Raw genomic sequence first — 18,053 nt, 5'->3', positions numbered from 1 at the left:
TCCCCGCTTCCGTTGAGCCGCCTTGCGGAAATAAAAAAAATAAAGGCGAGAGGAAATGCAGCGAGAAGAGAGGGCACCTGGGAAAACTGGAAACGAGCAACGGACAAACAAACTATTGCTCGGGAAAGGGCGGTGATTGCAGAGTCTAGCGCGAGGCGCTCTTAAGGTGGCGGCCGAAGTCAATCTTCGTGGGAGAGTTGAAGGAGAGGAGGGGGAAGTAGCTGGAAACGACAACATGAAAGCGAGAAAGGGCGAGGGGGTGTGAGTACGAAGCATGATCCACGTGGTCTTCTACTGGCACGCCGATGAATTTCCTTACCAGCAGCAGCACGGTGCATGCACGGAGTGAAGTTTCGGAAGGGGCCAACATTCGTGGTAGCCCTCGCCGCTCGAGTGGCCCATTCAATTGTCCGGCCGGCGCCGCCACGAGGCTTCGTTCGTCAGCAGCAGCGACAACTGCTCGCTCGCAGCGGCCCTCGCCCATTGCGCAGACCCCCAGACGACGCGCTCTCCCTCTCCGGGAATGAGGTCAACCTCGCACCACCCCCGCTTATAAGCACAGCGCCGCACTCGGTGGGCCTTGTTCTCCCCGTGCAAACCTCCATTTGGATCTGTTCAGAAACGCCATCGTCGACGACGCCACAGCAGCAGCCTCGCGTCAAAGGAACACTCACAGCCCAAAACATGCACGTGAGTGGCGCCTCTTCCTTGAATTTTGCTTTCTCCGGCGGGGTATATTAGACGGAGCTTTCGCTTCCACCAAAACGTCAAAGCATCAGCTATGTTGATCAGTGGGCACGCAGTAGTACCCATGGTTTGGAAGCGGTTTACCGGAAGTTACACTCAGCAGAAACTACCGCATCAGCTTGCTAAACCCGAAAGCTTTCAAGTAGCTCGTAGACTTTGGTCGTCCTGAAGGTGATCGTGACAACGGGTGTTATTGCTGTAATTTCTGTCTTTTTTTTTAATATGGGCCGGAGCGTCGTCCGAGATCACCGTAGGATACGACTTGCACATTTGAGTCAGCCAGCACAAATCGCTAGTGTGAGGTGCCAGCCTATTGGAGTATCGTCAGAAGAAATACATACATCTGTAAGCCTGAGCCATGAAGTCTGACGCTTTTCATTTTGAATAATTAATTAATTAATTAATTGTTTAATTATGGGGTATTACGTACCAGAACCACGCTCTGATTATGAGGCACGCCATAGTGAGGGACTCCGGAAATTTGGACCACCTGGGGTTCTTTAAAGCGCACCTTAATCTAAGCACGACGGGTGTTTTCGCATTCCGCCGCATTTCGCATGAAATGCGGCCGCCATGGCGGGGTTCAATCCCGCGACCTTGTGCATAGCAGCCCAACTCCGTAGCCACTAAGCAACCACGGTGGGATTTTTTTTTTTTTTTTTTTGACAACTATGTAGTAACCAATGTCGTCTGGACACGGGCCGGGGCGCCGAAATAGCGGGTATTCATAAACGATGCCAGCAATAATCATCAATCCCAGTTAAGAACTTTTACAGCTACATAATGAATTACATGTTACAGCCTGCCGTGACGGTTATTCTGCAGATTCGTGACTGTTGTTTATCGATTGTATTTATTACAACAAATTGACTTTTCATCAAGGGTTGACGAGGCTGGAGTCGTCCTGGCACCTTAGCGTCGGAGGCTTGACGTTCAGTATTGATCATTATTTTTCATTGCCCAAAATTGACTCACGCGTGAACAGTCTTTCTAATGTGTAATGGCTGAAGGATTCTTCAGTTCGCGAAATTAGGCTCTGAATAATGACAGCTTGATAGCGCTTCCTTGGGGACATGGTGCGGCACGTACAAGTGGCAATTTATTAGATGTAACAATCTCTGTTCCATTTTCAGCATAAATATATGCAACGTCGTGTTCTGCTCCCACTGTATCGAGAGGCTGCGTCGTGTACGAGATGAGCGGTAAACTGAAAGTGAGTTAGAAACGACGTGGTGATGACCTGATGACTCTCTCGGGGAAGGCACGTACTGCAGCAGCATTTGCCTAGAGGCGTACCGCATAGATGACAGGACATCACGCTAATCCGCCCTGTTGAACATTGGGCTCGCATGGTAATTACACGAGCCGTAGCTCCGGTTTCTTTCCACGTTTACGCACGCGAGGGCACTGCTAAATGTGCACATGCACAGCAAGGCACAGCTCGGTGCACCGCTTAATGCGCGTACCGGTTCACGCCGCTATTTAAGGCGTAGCGGGCGCAAGCTGAGTAACAGAAATAGTATGAGGTAAACGCGGCCTAACTGGGAAATGGTGCTCGGTAGTAGCGTAGCCACGTTCCAGCCAGCTATAACTGGGTTTCACGCGCCGCGTATGCGTCTGATAGCTGAGCTGTATTTCGCTTATCGGGCGGGGGGGGGGGGGGGGGGGGGGTTAAGAACTTTGCGTGGCGTGAGAACAACGATGTATGTCTGCCATCATATATAAGTTCAGCTTGAGTACGCAAAGCTGCAATATTCCAGGTGCGCGAGTCCTGAGGCCTTACGGAAACACGTAGCTTGTAGCTCGTGTTGGCGACTACATATTCGGAGGTGATGGCCTTAGCAGTCGATTTTAAGAATGCGGCAGTCAGCGAAAGAAATATCAGCCTGGCACAAGACAGTATGCCGGACCATGAAACTCGTTCTGAAGTAGCGAAGCTCAGTTGTCCGGCCTTCGTTTTACTTATACTTCGCCAGTCACGTACACAGTAGTGCATCCGACAAAAATTACTGCGCGCCGCATTAATGTGACGTTTATTCATGGCCCTTTTCCTTTCCCTGTTCGCTTCTTTTTCGACTTGCTGCACCGTCTTCCCGGCATCTTCGAACAGCCCGCATCTGCTTCTGGGGTGCTTCTCCTTTTCTTTTTCTTTTTTGTTCTAAGCTTCTTTCTGCCTTTCTACCTGGGTCAGTCAATGCGAAGGCTGCGGTCATATGCATATACACACACACTTATCCCTGCGCTCCCAGCCACACTTCCGATACTCTTTCATTCATGCTACACATTATTTGGCACAGCTCAGCCGGCTCTGGACACTTTTAGCCCATTTCCTAGCTTATGTGATTGATCGGGGCGGAAGGCGACGTCGGATAGTAGTTAGGGGCCGGCTTGAAGATGCATATTTCATTTTTTTCTTTTTTCGAGAGAATCCTCCGAAATTCTTGCGAACGGATGGGCACGCTCGACAAACTCTTTATGGCTAATAACTTCTGTTCTCAGCAAAATTGTCTCGTGCTGCGTCGTTCCAGAAAAAGAGCGGGAATTAAAAAAAGATAATACTGCGCTCACTGGCTGACACTGCAACCGACTTTCAGCGCCTCAGAGCATGATGCTTGCCCTAAAATACGTAGAGTTGCACTTACATCGTTGCTACATTGCTAACACTAACCGCGCTGGGTGTCGAAGCATGTTGTGAGTATTCTAATCATGTGTTCTTATCCTGGCAGAATTAGAAGGAAGGGAACCAAGGGGCCCGATTTTTATTCATCATATTATAAGAAACCAACAAACAAGTACACCGAGGACAACATAGGGGAAATTATTTGTACTTACTGATTGAATTTAACAAATGATAAATTAATTGAAATGAATATGCATGAAAAAAAGAACTGGCCGCAGGTGGGGAACGATCCCACGTCTTCGCGTTACGCGTGCGATGCTCTTACCTACTGAGCCACCGCGGCGCCGCTTTCCCGTCCACTTTATGGGGTATTTTATGTGTTACTACTGGAACCCTGGGCGTGTCAGCCAGTGCCACCACTCGCAAACCTTTAGCTGGCACGTGATATCAGGAGTGATCCTACCTGTGTGCATGGTGTTTGAATAGCAACCTGCTTGGTTCAACCACTAACTCGGCAAGAATATAAGTAGAAACACATGCCTAATGAGGATAACTACACTATAAAACATTATCGTATAACCTCAGACTCATATGCGTGAGCACGACACAAAATTGCAATAAATAAGGCTCAAAATACGAACGGGACAAGGTCGCTGCGTTCGGGACATAGGACACTAGTGTCCAGTTTTTCGTTACTGGTTGGTCGCGCTGCACAACATGTTGACCGCAGAGCCGATTCGCTACTGTGACCGATGTGTAAAACTTGCGAGGCAGTTTCTACTTGCGAAGCTGATTTCCCAGCATTTAACTTTCTTCCAGCCGCGAGCAGCAGTCGTTCACGCGCTTTCTTCCGGCTTCGTCAGTCGAATGTGGGTGGTTTGTGCGCGCTCTAAACTGCGCCAAGGACGGCAAGGTAAGCGATTACAAGAGACTGTATGCATTTCAATAAAGTTGGCTAGCTCACAGGACCTGTTTCCTAGCGTGTACTCCACTTCAATAACAATGTGAATGGCAATAAAGGTGCGCCTAAATGAGGTGAGTCGAGTAGGATGTCATGAATATATCATGCACAGCGAAGGATCCCGCTGCAAGTTGCGAACTACTCCGAAACAACGACACTCGCCTCCGTGCTTTGATACACAGCGTGACACACGGTAGACATTCAATCAACGATATAAAAATAAAGCATAGCAAACTTGAGGCTGTTACGAATATTTGGGAATGTTTCCTTGCAGATTTCTCTAATTCAAATATTTTACCTTAACCCAAACCTCATATGTATTAGTACCTCCTGAATTACACGTATATATTGCTGCTCATAATGACAGTTATCACTTAACCTAGCTGCTCAGTATTATTTGTTCTACTGATCCATCAGAAACATCACAGACGCATTTGTCACAGTTATTCCGTTCGGGTGATACTGCAACGAAGAAGTTATGAAGGGAAGAAAAATGTCCGCCCGACACTAGCCCTGAGCTCGCCTTTGCACAAACACGTTGATTCACCTAGTAACGATTTGCAGAATCTTACCCATAGGATGTCAGTTAGCCAGCTATATATACCTGCAATATCTTCCACATAACATCGAATCGCCCAGTGGGGGGGATGTGCATTTTTTTTCTTCTTTCAACTGCAAAGATTTTTTTCGAGAAACCAGCCCGGATGGGTTTCCTCAGTCGCTAACGGTACTGTCGGATGGATGACATTTTTTTTTCCTCTTTCGTCGAATCTTTTCTACCCAGTGGACTTCCGCAGAATTGATTTGCCGATGATGAACTCAATTCGCAACATTTCTTCATGCATAAGCACGTGTTGTCCGATTCTCTTCGCAGAGGAATCTATACAGCATAGTGCTGGTCTGCGCTGCCTTCTCGGCGGTGCTTGCCCAGCAAGGATACGGCGGAGCTGGCGGCTACGGCGGAGCTGGCGCCTACGGCGGAGCGGGCGCCGGCGGGGCTTACGGTGGTGGCGCCGGATCTGGAGGCTACGGCGGAGCGGGTGCCTACGGAGGTGGAGCGGGGGCCTACGGAGGTGGAGCGGGGGCCTACGGAGGCGGAGCAGTTGCCTACGGAGGCGGAGCGCCCGGCGGCGGAGCTGCCTACACCGGGTCGAGTTAGTATTTGTTAATTGACGGGGTATCAACACCTCAGAGCTACGCCTAAGCTGTGATCGAGAAACACGTTATCAAAGGAGGGAAGACCCCGGATAAACCTTACCAGGCTGCTCATGAAAGCGAGTTCATGACAGTCGAATGTTAACTGGCTTGTTTGTTGAGAGGAGAGCTCTGAGCCTCTGGTCCTTTCAGTCATATTTATCATCCTGCATAAAGTGAACCCGAGACACCTCAATTGGGCAGAAACGGCGTGAATAAGGTCTGAATCTGCACACCTCCGGAGGCGCGCGGATCGAGGCATCCTAGGCGCGAAGTTCTCAGTTTGCGTGGCTTAAGGAAATCTTGCCGTAATTCCCTTAATTCTTTGTTGGCCAGACCAACAAAGAATTACGGGAATCGAACTTCTAACCTCATGTTCAGTAGGAGAGAAGCATGGTTACCGAGCCTCCGCCACACACTGTTTTTGTAGGTGCTTCAGTGTATGAATAGGGCTCATCACGGCGACCAGTGTTGACAACGGAACAAGCAATATGCGAGCAAAACAGGTACGCGCGGCTTTTTTTCTTCTTACATATGCCGTTTGACTTCTTTTCGAAGCCGAACATTGTGTAAAAGACAGAGATGGCAAGCTTTCAGACACAAAATCACAATGTCTAGGTCAGTTGCTCAGCTGGCCAGGAAACAGGCTGTTGTCCCGTCGTCTGCAGTGTCCGCCATCTAGAACCACTTCCATGTTCGAGCTCTCGAGGATGACGTCATTGTGTATATTTGGACCAAGGTGTGAGGCTTGTACTCTCTTTCTCCTCCCGCGATAGGTGTCGCTCCTGCCGGAGGTTACGGCGGAGGCGACTACGGCGGTGCCGCGACGGGCGGCGCGGCAGCGTATGGAGGAGCTCCCGCAGCCGGTGGAGCGTACGGCGCCGCGAGCCCATACAGCGGCTCCTTCGACTTCACTAACAACGTGAACCATGCCGGTTACGGTGCGGGCGTCGGCGGAGTCCAGGCAACCGGCGGATACGGGGCTGCCCAGGCCACCGCGAGCCAGGGCTACGCCGCCTCCGGAGGACTCGGCGCCCAGGGTGCTAGCTATGGTGGAGCGGCTGGCCTTGGAGCTGGCTATGGCGCCGGAGCCACTGGAGCTGGCGGAGCCGGACTCGGGGTGTCCTACGGAGGCGCCGGTGGCTATGGAGGAGGGTGAGTGAAGAGCTGTCGGGGCTGGAGAGAACTATACGCAGGAACTGCTTTCCTCATCCGTTTGTTGAACTTGGAGAAATATTCATCCGTGGTGTTTAAACCACTTGAAGTGCTCTATAGTATAAGACTCCGCAATCGTGCCGCAGCTGGTATACAGCAAAGCGGTTGAGTTCAGATGGAGGTACGCAGCGTGGCGTAAGACTTAAGCTTTTGTTTCAGCCATCGGCCGATATTCCTTACGTTCATAACGCATTTCATGATTTATAGTTATAGAAGTGCTCTTAATAGATATAATTTGAAAAGCGCTTTTGTTACCGGCTGTTTTTCCTACTAGTGCCGTTGCGCTGTAGTACATGTCAGTAGCGTAATGTCCCGAGTTTGCGTTTCTCATTTCTGATTAGGGTCATTCTTCCGAATGCTAGCGAAAACAATAAACCTCAACAATGTAATATTTTGTTGTTTACGAATAAAGAATTTCATTCCGTAGTACTTCTGATGCTATAATCGCCGCTACTGTTAAGTGTTTCGTCACCGACTCTCTCGCGTCCATTGCGCAGCGCCGGAGGCTACGGCGCAGCGTCTGGTCTGGCTGGAGCTGCCCAGGTGTATGGCGGTGGTTCCTCAGGAGCCGGTGGATACGGAGGCGGATTTCACCAGCAGGGAGGCGCCGGTGGCGGATACTGAGCGACGTCAGTTGACGCCATCGCGAGCGACACAAGACACTAAAGAAAAGACAGAGAGAACATGCCGAGCCGACAGGCAGGGGTCTCGCAACCTTGCCGGCTGCGGTCCTCTGCTAAAAACGAGTCATTCTTTGTCATTCCACCCCTCCCCCACCACAATTGCACACTTTGTTTTCTCGTTCCTTTTCCTCTCCACGTAAAAGCCACGACTCTTGCCGGCCCTTTTTGCTAGGTCTTGCTTCCTTTCTGTCCGACGTTCAGCGGGATATTCGAAACCACAGCGCTTAGCCCAGAGCACCGCGACTCTAAACAGTGTCGGGCAACGCTCACAAAGGCAAGAAACAGCGCCAAGTTAGTTTGTTCTATTTGTAAAGGTGCGTCTAGAGAATAACCGTGACCTTCAGATAATTTCCGCAGCTGATAGGCGTAGGGAGCGTGGTCGACTTTGTCAAGGCAGATGAATTTACCTTTTCAATTCCTCGTTCCACACTTCTAACGTTGAGCACGGATTACCAGCGGCGATGCGTGACTTCGCATGTGAATGTCGGAATTTCCGGCCATTTCAAAGCAGTCATCAAAAGTACAAATCAATTTGGCTTACGTCGCTCAGGCTTTTCGGGGCAGTAGCAAAGACTTCACCTTTGTTTATACATTATTCGCCGATGCACTGCTAGATGACGCATCTTTACTCGAGACGTTTCTACGTGACAGGCTTAGTCTTTCTGTCCCGTTACTTTGTGGGACTTTGGTTTTGGAGGGAGAACGCGGTGATTGTTATGGATAGATCCTGCAGTCAAAATCCCACGCAGACCTACAATTCATCACATCGTAGGATTATCGTTCTCGTGTGCTGGTATTAACAGACTTTCGCTCGTAGGTAGTAAATTTGCGCCTCTTTCCAAAGACCACGCCGTGTTTTTCTTCGTATAACCACATGGAAGTCAGGCATCAGCACAGAGTAGCGCTCGAGGTAACCTAATTATAGAATGCGTGACAGCGAATGAATATGATTCATTGTTTAGATTAGGAAAAGTGCCAAATGTCCAGAAATAGTTCCTGCTTTAAAAAAAATATATGAGACATGCGCGAGGAGGCGCATGGGAAGAACGGAGCCTTGGAGGCACCGTGTGTTTCGGTTGGCACCGTGGGCCCGTTGGATTAACTGAACACAACGCTGGAAGGTGCAGCCACCCGGTGTCGTACACCGTCGTTAACGCAGCTGGCTCTCTTACACCTTCCTACTCACACCTTTGGTGCCATTCGGCTGACTTTTATTAATTACATAGGATGTACTGCTTTCAATTTATTGAACCTTGCAATCAATCTGTTGGTGATTTCGACAGTGGTGAAATAACTAACGTTGACCTTTCCTTTGTGACCGTGCGGTCCTCGACATGTTCTCTCTACCATGTACAAACTTTGTATATAGAAATAGTAGTCCAAAAGATTTATTGTATGCGCTGTGATCAAATTTCCCGATAACTATTCTTTATATGCTTATTTGTTCTAATTTATGAGCTGCCAGGGTTGCGAGCTCACAAAAAGAGCTTCTGCGCTTGCCGCAAGTCGCACATAACGACCGCCGTCGACGTTGTATGTTGTATATGTGACCTCTGTGCTGGAGCGGCAAAAGTTCGTTTGGTTTCAGCTAGCGAAGAAATGATGCTATTCTTTTTTTATTAATTACGCATTCGGTGTTCAAGGTTTCTAAATTTAAGTCAGAGTGTTGGATATGGTGGCACGTATCTTGCCAGCGTGCGTACAACTGCTTAGGGTAGTTTTATAAGTGCGGGTGTCAAGCAAAGAAGAATAGAATAGAATAGGCTTTTATTCAACGTTGAAGTGTACATCATAGACATAGTCAGTGCGTGTGTGCGTGGCTGGGCAGTGTCGGTATAGGAGTGCACTGACCCAGCAAGGAAAATCAGTTTGTTGTGGTTTCGGCGCGTAGCGCTGGAATTGTAATCGTCGAGAGAGCGCCTCGCTTTGTCGCTTCCGTGCCCTGACAAGCCCCGCGAGAAACTCTGCCTATCAAGTGTATTGGTACCTTGCTATCAACGAAATTGCGATTGAAAAGTAATAATGTATTTCCCAGCTTTGTGGGAACACCTGGCCCGCGCTACTTCGATGCCATTTTGTGATCGTTCACCTCTCCGGCAATATTTGAGTGATTGCGTTTTGATTTGAAAGTGGTCTGTGAAATGTTACTTAAGTGTTACACTGAGCCAGTTTTTATTTAATAAAGATCTCGACAAAACATATTTACGTGTACTTTCTTTGAAACGGCAAATTAGTTGTTGCCTTTGGTGCGAAGGTAAACAGAGAAATAGCGAAGGCATGAAAGTTGGTCTGCTACACTACAACAGGCGAAAGGTAAAGGTGCAGCGAAAGAGTTAGGAACTGGTGTGAGCGGCACACACGACCCAGTTGCAACGGTTCTCGCTGCACTTGTTGCGTTTAAGAGGTGATATGGGCACTTCACCATGATAACTGAAGATATTCACGATCCTTCCACACTAGATGAGGCGCGGATGCATCGTCATTGCCACGAATAATATCTAAGAGCAAATGAGTTCGTCGAGAAAGCTTTAGAGTAAAGGTAACCGCGCATTAACGAAGCTGCATGGGTACCGGCACGCTGAAATGTCTCGAGTCGGACTCTCCTATTTCCTATCTCAACGAAAATATGAAGTATTAATAGAGGTTTCAAAGAGCAAATGTTAGTCGTCAACCAGAGGTGTAGCCACCGCCCACTTCCCCCCATAGCAGCACATATACAGACGCTTGGCTCGCGCTATTGTTCCTTCTCAGCCCTGCTGTTTCGTCACTTATCATTGCAGGAGATCACTACGACTGTCTGCAGGCAGTCGGCGACTCATCGCCACAAAGGCGTTCGTCAGCAATGACATTTGCAGCGTGAAATGACATTTTACTCCGCGTCTATGCTCCCTGGGCAAATGCCCTTTAGCAACGTCGCAGTCGACACACAGTTACAGTCCCTTGAAGCCCGACAGAGGACTCGATGTCCCCTAGATGACCGCGACATGCACGTCGTGGGCGAAGGTTGGCTGTAGCCGGAGCTGAAGGCCAGCGTTGCCTGCAACCGCAACCTGCAGTATGACGGCGGCGTATGCGGAAGTTGCCTGCGCCCTTCATGACCATCACTGTAAGCGTCCCGCCCTTTCCACGCTCATGTACAGGTCCATCATGAGTTTACGTGCTCAAAGAAGAACAAATGCGCGCTGGGAAGATAAAACATTACATATCTGACTTGCATCGTCAGAATACGTTTCAGGCGGCAATAACTAAAATTCAACTGATGCATTCCGATATTAGCTGAATATGAAATTACTCGATGATGGCTCTCTAAGGCTTATATTGTGTCAAGGGTTTGGCCAATCATATAAATCCTATGTGTATGTATGTATGTATGTATGTATGTATGTATGTATGTATGTATGTATGTATGTATGTATGTATGTATGTATGTATGTATGTATTTAGCGCCTTCATATAGAATGTCCCCTTAGGTGAACCAACACCTGTAAATTTGTTTCTTTAAGCAAATCTTGAGAAGGCCAAACGGCAGAAGGCCCAGGCCGGTCGATCGGAGCAGCGCTTGCTACTCCACGTCGAAGACGGAGAAAGAGAGACAGGTGAAGCAGAGGTGAAGTTTCAATTGCCGCAGTTTTGGCAGCCAGCCAGAACATATTAGTCCCTAAAGGTTTAGCTTTAGCTGAAGCACGTGTAAAGACGAGAAATCCTTTTCACCGGGACAAGAAGCCCACTTGCGAAAATATACAAACAGTGGGGGCTCAATGCTTGTTAGGGGAACTACTCCGTAAAAGTACCAAGTAAACATTACTAGCGCCTCCTTCCTTGGTAATGAAAAGCGGACACCGACTGCGGCATTGGAACTTTAAAAGGAAACAGACGAGATGTTTCGGCTCCCATACCTTTCTAAAGCTACCGTGAGTACAGTACAACGTAGAATCGTATGTTGCATAAGAGAAAGAGCGGACACCGACTACGGCATTGAAACTTTAAAACAGACGAGATGTTTCGGCTACCATACCTTTGTAAAGCTACCGTGAGTGCAGTACAACGGAGAATTGTATGTTGCATCAAGAACAAAAGCGCACACCGACTACGGCATTGAAACATTAAAACAAACGAGATATTTCGGCTCTCATACCTTTCTAAGCTACCGTGAGTACAGTACAGCGGAGAATTGTATGTTGCATCAAGAACAAAAGCGGACACCGACTACGGCATTGAAATTTTAAAACAAACGAAATGTTTCGGCTCCCATACCTTTCTAAAGCTACCGTGAGTACAGTACAGCGGAGAGAATTGTATGTTGCATCAAGAACAAAAGCGGACACCGACTACGGTATTAAAACTTTAAAACAAACGAGATGTTTCGGCTCCCATACCTTTCTAAAGCTACCGTGAGTACCGTACAGCGGAGAATTGTATGTTGCATCAAGAACAAAAGCGGACACCGACTACGGTATTGAAACATTAAAACAAACGAGATGTTTCGGCTCCCATACCTTCCTAAAGCTATCGTGAGTACAGTACAACGTAGAATCGTATGTTGCATGAGAGAAAGAGCGGACACTGACTATGGCAATGAAACGTTAAAACAGACGAGATGTTTCGGCTCCCATACCTTTCTAAAGCTACCGTGAGTACAGTACAAAGTAGAATCATATGTTGCATAAGAGAAAGAGCGGACACCGACTACGGCATTGAACCTTTAAAACAGACGAGATGTTTCGGCTCCCATACCTTTCTAAAGCTACCATGAGTACAGTACAGCGGAGAATTGTATGTTGCATCAAGAACAAAAGCGGACACCGACTACGGCATTGAAACTTTAAAACAGGCGAGATGTTTCGGCTCCCATACATTTCTAAAGCTACCGTGAGTACATGTACAAAACAACGGCGCAGTAAGAAGCTGACGAATTCGTGTTTGCATCCGCGTTTGATTGCTTCCTGTTTTTCTTAGGCTTTTGCAGGTATACGTATTCCGCATACAGTCCGTCCGGCAGCGCTGACAGTGCGAAGCTTGAATTCGTATTTCATAGTAGTCTGTTTCTTTTTTTTTCAGGCTTTTGCACGCACGTGTAGCACATGCAGCCTGCCCGGCCGCGCTAACAGTAACATAGGAAAGATGAACGTGGCAAGAACCGTCCAGCTCATGCTTCCAAGTGTAACAGCTGACTTGGAACATCTCAAGGATCAAGCTGGACGCACTTGTGTCCTGTCATTTTCAGCCGCAGGCCCAACATTTACGTTCATGAAGAACGTTTATTGGTGGTTCGTGCTTCACGATGTCAGCAACAAGACGCAGCACATACGCCACAGTCTTTCGGGTGGCCGTCAATTTGACGACAGCGCTCCTCCACAGCTTGAATGACCTAAGACGACTTTCCCTATGTGCACTAAGAGACATTAAAGAAAAGATCTGGACATGCCCGTGAATTCCTCACAGCCGAAACCTATGAAGCAATTCTGTCAACCACCTATTCGACATTGGCGTGCGTCAGATATCTGTTGACAGAAGAGAAGTTTCCTTTTGTGCTCACTCTAAAATTGAACAGCGATCCCATTCAATCACTCTTTGGAAATTTGCGAATGTCATCTGGGTGTAACGACATGTTGGACGTTCGGGCTGCACTGTCAGGTCTCGAAAAGCTACTGAAGAACGGGATTGCTGCGCCCAATGTATCCCCCAATATTGCCCACAAAGAATGTGGTGCAATGTAGGAACACACACTGCATGATGCACTTTCCTCTGCACAACCAGTGTCTGCTTCAGCTTCAATGCCTCCCCTGACGTCGGCTGTGCGAGCCCCGCTCTCGAGAGCAAGATTGGCGTTGCAGAGACTTAATACCACAAATTTGCCACAGCAGCTGTCATCGCTACAGATTTCGGCTACCGCTTATGTGGTAGGCTACATTGCAAGGGTTGTAGGCGAGCATATTGACTGCGAGAACTGTGATACTTTGCGTACGAAGCCGGTGAGCAACCAGCCGCTCTTTCAGCTCACTCGGAGCCAAGATCGAGGTGGGCTGCTCTACCCGTCGGACCGACTTCTCTTTGTCCCGGACTGTTTAAGAGATTTTGCTGACCGTGCCCTGCAGGAGCACCAGACCGTGCAGAAGCCACTGACTACTTTGGTGGAGTACGCCGTTCCAGCTCTTTGTTCTTCAAAGTTGCTAAAGTACAAGAGCAATGACAGCAACGAGCACAGGATTAAGCTCATGAACCTCATATAGGTTCGTTTCCTGAGGCCGTTCCTCTGCAACTACGCCTTCAATGTTACTGATAGGCACGACGCAGTCACACATTTTGTAAGAAAGCCCTTTCGCGACAGCACGCGAAACTGTGAGAGTGGCATACGCTACAATGATATATGGTAGTTTCCTTCCGCAATAAATGCTTTTATTTCCACCATTGAAATGGTAAAATCAATGTGAGCCATGGCTCGCAACACATTGATATTGAAAGCATGAACCTCTCTATTTGCGTGCATGGATGGTCTGCGGAGCTTCATGTGTTGCAGAAGCGCGCGGCAGAACGCGCTGTTTTTGTTTGTTTTTTCATCGTCACGATTCAACTGGTTTGAGTTCCTAAATGACACGGCGCCGCTCCTCATTTTCTGACGCCAGCTGTGGCTTCCTTGCGGTGGCAACAAATGTAATTCTCGAAACATTAAGACGGGAACGCGGCATCACGTTTTGCTGTAGAGGCAGTCTAACGACATATTACGTGCCATTTAGCGCATAAACTCCCGGCTTGCGTGCGGTCTGCTGCACGAGTAGACGTTAGGACGCACCGGGGCTCTTTCAGCGCCCAAGCTTTCCCATTATATGGTGGCAAACAGTGCTTTCAAAAATCGACTTTCATATAAGCGACCATAACGATGACAGAACATTTTTCCACGCATTGGATTTCAACTGGCTGGCGCTCTCGTATCGACGCAGCAGACGACGCGCGAGCGCATCGAACAGCAATAGCCGCGAACGACACATGCCTCTAAGATAGGCTGGTTGCCCAGAGCGACAAGTGCTTCAGGGTTCGAGTTTACTAAAGTATTGATTGTACTTGAAACAATGCGAATACAGTCGAAAGCTCATCCATTTAACAGCTGCGAATACAGTCGCGCCCTGCGTTTTGATGAGCGACGATGATCCTACTCCGGCGGCGGCTCGTGGCGGCGAAAAGCCGTACTAGAGCCGACGGCCGGTTCCCTTTGTTCTCCGCTCCATTTCCCAAACACAGAAAAATAGAGGAGGCACTGGCGCAGTACAACGGAGAATTGTACGTTGCATTAAGAACAAAAATCACGGCTCTCATGGCTCTCTCATGGCTGTTCCTCGTGTCTCTTACTATATGAATGACAGAAACAGTTACCCGCCGTGGTTGCTCAGTGGCTATGGTGTTGGGCTGCTGAGCACGAGGTCGCGGGATCGAATCCCGGCCACGGCGGCCGCATTTCGATGGGGGCGAAATGCGAAAACATTCGTGTGCTTAGATTTAGGTGCACGTTAAAGAACCCCAGGTGGTCGAAATTTCCGGAGTCCTCCACTACGGCGTGCCTCATAATCAGAAAGTGGTTTTGGCACGTAAAACCCCAAATATTATTATTATTATTATTGACAGAAACAGTTCCTGAACATACAAAAAAAAATCTAGTTGGCTACCCAGCACATATCGTTGAACGATTAATATGTCTGGGAAAATACGAAGCATTCCTCATAAACAAGTTCATGAGGTTTTCGCCAGTAATTTGCCAAGGTGGCCGCAATTAATTTTTTGTCGACCAATGCAAGACTTTCAAAAGCCACAGTTCGTGACATTTGTTCGTTAACATAGCATGCTCGACATAGTCACCAACGAATGAGATGCATCAGATCCATTGCCCCAGCTGTCAAATCTCGTTTTGAAATAAAAAAATTCGAGGAAACCTAAGCACTTCTTATGAGTTGTGAATGCGACAGCGTTAATGTCCCATTGAACGCCGCTGAACGGTCCTTCGATTTATGAACTTCTCGCGGGCAAGTGAGCGCGTTGAGATACGTGGCATAGCAAAAGGCCGGTGCGCTTCAATCCGTGGCATCACGCTGGTTTGGTCCAGTGAGTAAAACACTCGGCTTCGGAGCGTGCATACGCAGGTTCGAAACTCACTACCGCCGATGTTATCGAATTAGTACTGTTTTTATACTTTAATTCCTTCATAGCAATTGCCGAGGCGAAGTTATAACGCAGGCGAGAGCTTGCGCTGACAAGGAAAGCGCGGACAACACAGGATTTCGAGAGTGGTGGCGACATGGTGTCGCGGCCGTGTCCTCACTCTGGATTCGTCTGGAGCATAGTTCGCCACTTCTCTGCATCACGAGGCAAAAGTGGCGTATACGCTCAGTACAGCGGTTCTCAGCGGCGCATGTCGTCTGGTGCTTGTGGCAGCCGGCGCACAACAAATAAAGTATGCAGAGTGAAAAGTAAATGAAATTGTCAAATGTGCCATTTAAAAAATCACCGCCCGAGCACTCCATACAGATGGCTAGCCAGCGAAGCTGAAAAATGCGGCCCCGGTGTTTATCACTGGGTTAATCCCGACGGCTCCTTCAACGGCGGCTTGGTAGGTTACGGATCCTCGATACGCAGTTGCTGATTGCGCTCGCCTGCACCAGCCTGTTCTTGTGCCCGGGCTGCAGCATCGGCACGGCACAGACGAGCTCGTTCCCGGTTCTGCTCGCGGCGTTGCTGATCGAAAGCTGCCTGCTCCTAAGTAGTACCATATGACGCTTGGCCTACCAATTTCGGAGCCGGAGAGAAGTTGCTGCGCGCGCGCTTGGCTGCGACGGAGAGCGAGAATGTCACTACTTGCATAGCAAATAGCGCGCGTCTCTTCCCCTTTCTTTTCTCGCGCATGCCAATGGGGTGCGCCGGAGGAGTTTTTGGCGTACAGGCGACAGACGGACGAATCGGCTAGCCATATACAGCTTCGCTGTAAAACTGTCACCTGTAGCCGTCATTTTGGGCAATCAGCAGATACAGGTCTCTGTTATTGCATGTTTGCGTGTGCTAAAATATGTTCAAACTTCTACGACGAAGAGGTTAGCGGCATGGTTAGCGAAAGCTCATGTCCAATGGCGATGAAAGGGAGCCCGCACTAAATAGTGGCGGTATTTCTGTTTCAGAGGCGATCAGCAAGCGCACTTATTTCTTCGCTCTGAACAATAAATCACGGGGATCGAATGCAGCTGTGGACACCGCTTGTGGGCGAAGCACGCCTTTAGGAACAGTCTCTCAAGCGCGATTTCACCCATGGTGTTGACTAAGATACGTTTACCGAAGATGCAATAATATGGTGATTCCGCTCATCTATATAATGTGATTCCCGAAAAAATAACTGCGAACGTTATTGAGGCTGTGATCACACAACGCGATTATGAAGGCAAACCCGGATAGATCAGAAAAACAAGCTGCGAATGAACCCTGTGCAAATTACGACATGAAGATTTCAGTAGATCGCGGAGCTGGTCACAGCGTACGTGTTAAACTATGCTGAAACACTGGATCTAGAACTGGAAGGTTCCACGGCTGCCGCACTTTCTCTTTCAGCGAAATTAGTTTTTAACATCATGCTCAATGACGTTCGATTGGAAGCGTGTGAATTTATGTGCAAGGAACCGACGGCCGCACGCCATAACGCTGCAAGAAAGGTAAGTACGCTTGTTTCTCAATATATATACGAAATATTGTCAGCCACGGCGTATGCGGGTGCAAGGATATATTACAAAGCGTTGGGAAAGGCGAACGACGACGAGGCTTTGCCACGGGAACTGTAAACTCAGCAGCAAGTGCAACATCGTTGCTCCAAACGTAGTCCTTACTCGCCGGGATGGCTCGGATGTTACCGTGGTGTTGCTGATTATTGTGTTACTTTCGTTCTCAAAGCCGAGGGTGCGAAGAATGAGACGCCTGGCTGAAACGGTCGGCGTGTGTTTTCACGTTGAATTGTTAAATGCTTAATGTTTATCTAATGTATTTCTGTTGATCTGTTACTTTATTGCTGAGTTACCTATTTGTACGTTTGCCGCATTTTCTATGTGTTACCATTCATGCTAGTATTTCTTAAAATACGTTTTTTGAGACATCTAGTAAGCATGCATTAGTACTTTACCCCGTTTACTCTATTCTTTGTATTCTTAGCCTTTCGTACGACGTATTACGCTATTCTTATTTCTGATGATTTGTTACCTTTAATGCTCTGTTACCCACTCATAGATTCACGGTTTGCCATGGAGACCAAGGTCGGGCACCGCGTGTGCATGTAGTACAGCCCTCCCGTGTATCCAGTTTCTAGGCCTTTGTCAAGCTGCTGACCACAGCTTGACCGAACCATTCCAAACTTGTTTGAAAAAAAAAGAATCTGAATTTGAATTCGCACATTGTTACGAGCCATAAGTTTACGTTCGTTTCAGTGGCAGCGAATCGAGGCATATGTGTTGTTCACAAAGTGAATTGACCTCCGCGCGTGCATCAGCAAGTGGAGCCTGTGGAATGATCTGGCGCTTTCCAGAGAAGTGAGTTGACCTGGCCGCGCTGACATTGTAACGGGTGTTGCGTGTGTCAAGACATGCGTGGTCGGCAGGAGTTGTGGACCCCGCTT

At 48.4% G+C, this 18,053-nt stretch overlaps 2 protein-coding genes across 2 annotated transcripts in view; both read left to right on the top strand.

Moving 5' to 3' along the window:
• The first annotated feature begins 251 nt into the window (after positions 1-251).
• On the top strand, positions 252-9,621 carry LOC142582200 (uncharacterized). Its single transcript, XM_075691618.1, has 4 exons — positions 252-690; positions 5,203-5,482; positions 6,299-6,677; positions 7,235-9,621. Exons 1-4 carry the CDS (start codon positions 337-339, stop codon positions 7,359-7,361), a joined length of 1,140 nt encoding a protein of 379 aa, XP_075547733.1. The 5' UTR covers positions 252-336; the 3' UTR covers positions 7,362-9,621.
• A 708-nt stretch (positions 9,622-10,329) lies between these two features.
• The window catches only part of TTLL1B (Tubulin tyrosine ligase-like 1B), a 104,197-nt gene continuing 96,473 nt past the window's right edge, over positions 10,330-18,053 (top strand). The window contains exons 1-2 of the mRNA XM_075691611.1: positions 10,330-10,526; positions 17,003-17,103. Of these exons, the coding sequence (XP_075547726.1) occupies positions 17,030-17,103 (74 nt within the window). The 5' untranslated portion in view covers positions 10,330-10,526; positions 17,003-17,029. The remainder of the gene's footprint in view (positions 10,527-17,002; positions 17,104-18,053) is intronic.

This window comes from Dermacentor variabilis, chromosome 5 (assembly GCF_050947875.1).
Source record: "Dermacentor variabilis isolate Ectoservices chromosome 5, ASM5094787v1, whole genome shotgun sequence".
Lineage (NCBI taxonomy): Eukaryota > Metazoa > Arthropoda > Arachnida > Ixodida > Ixodidae > Dermacentor > Dermacentor variabilis.
Note: the sequence above shows the minus strand (reverse complement) of the source record. Positions and strands in the feature narration are given on the sequence as shown.

Bases quoted from the DNA above. Each gene is read 5' to 3' on its own strand.
- LOC142582200 (XM_075691618.1), top strand. From the start codon at position 337: ATGCACGGAGTGAAGTTTCGGAAGGGGCCAACATTCGTGGTAGCCCTC. The intron at 5,483-6,298 runs GTTAGTATTTGT...CTCCCGCGATAG, and splicing joins AGCTGCCTACACCGGGTCGA to GTGTCGCTCCTGCCGGAGGT. The intron at 6,678-7,234 runs GTGAGTGAAGAG...TCCATTGCGCAG, and splicing joins GCCGGTGGCTATGGAGGAGG to CGCCGGAGGCTACGGCGCAG.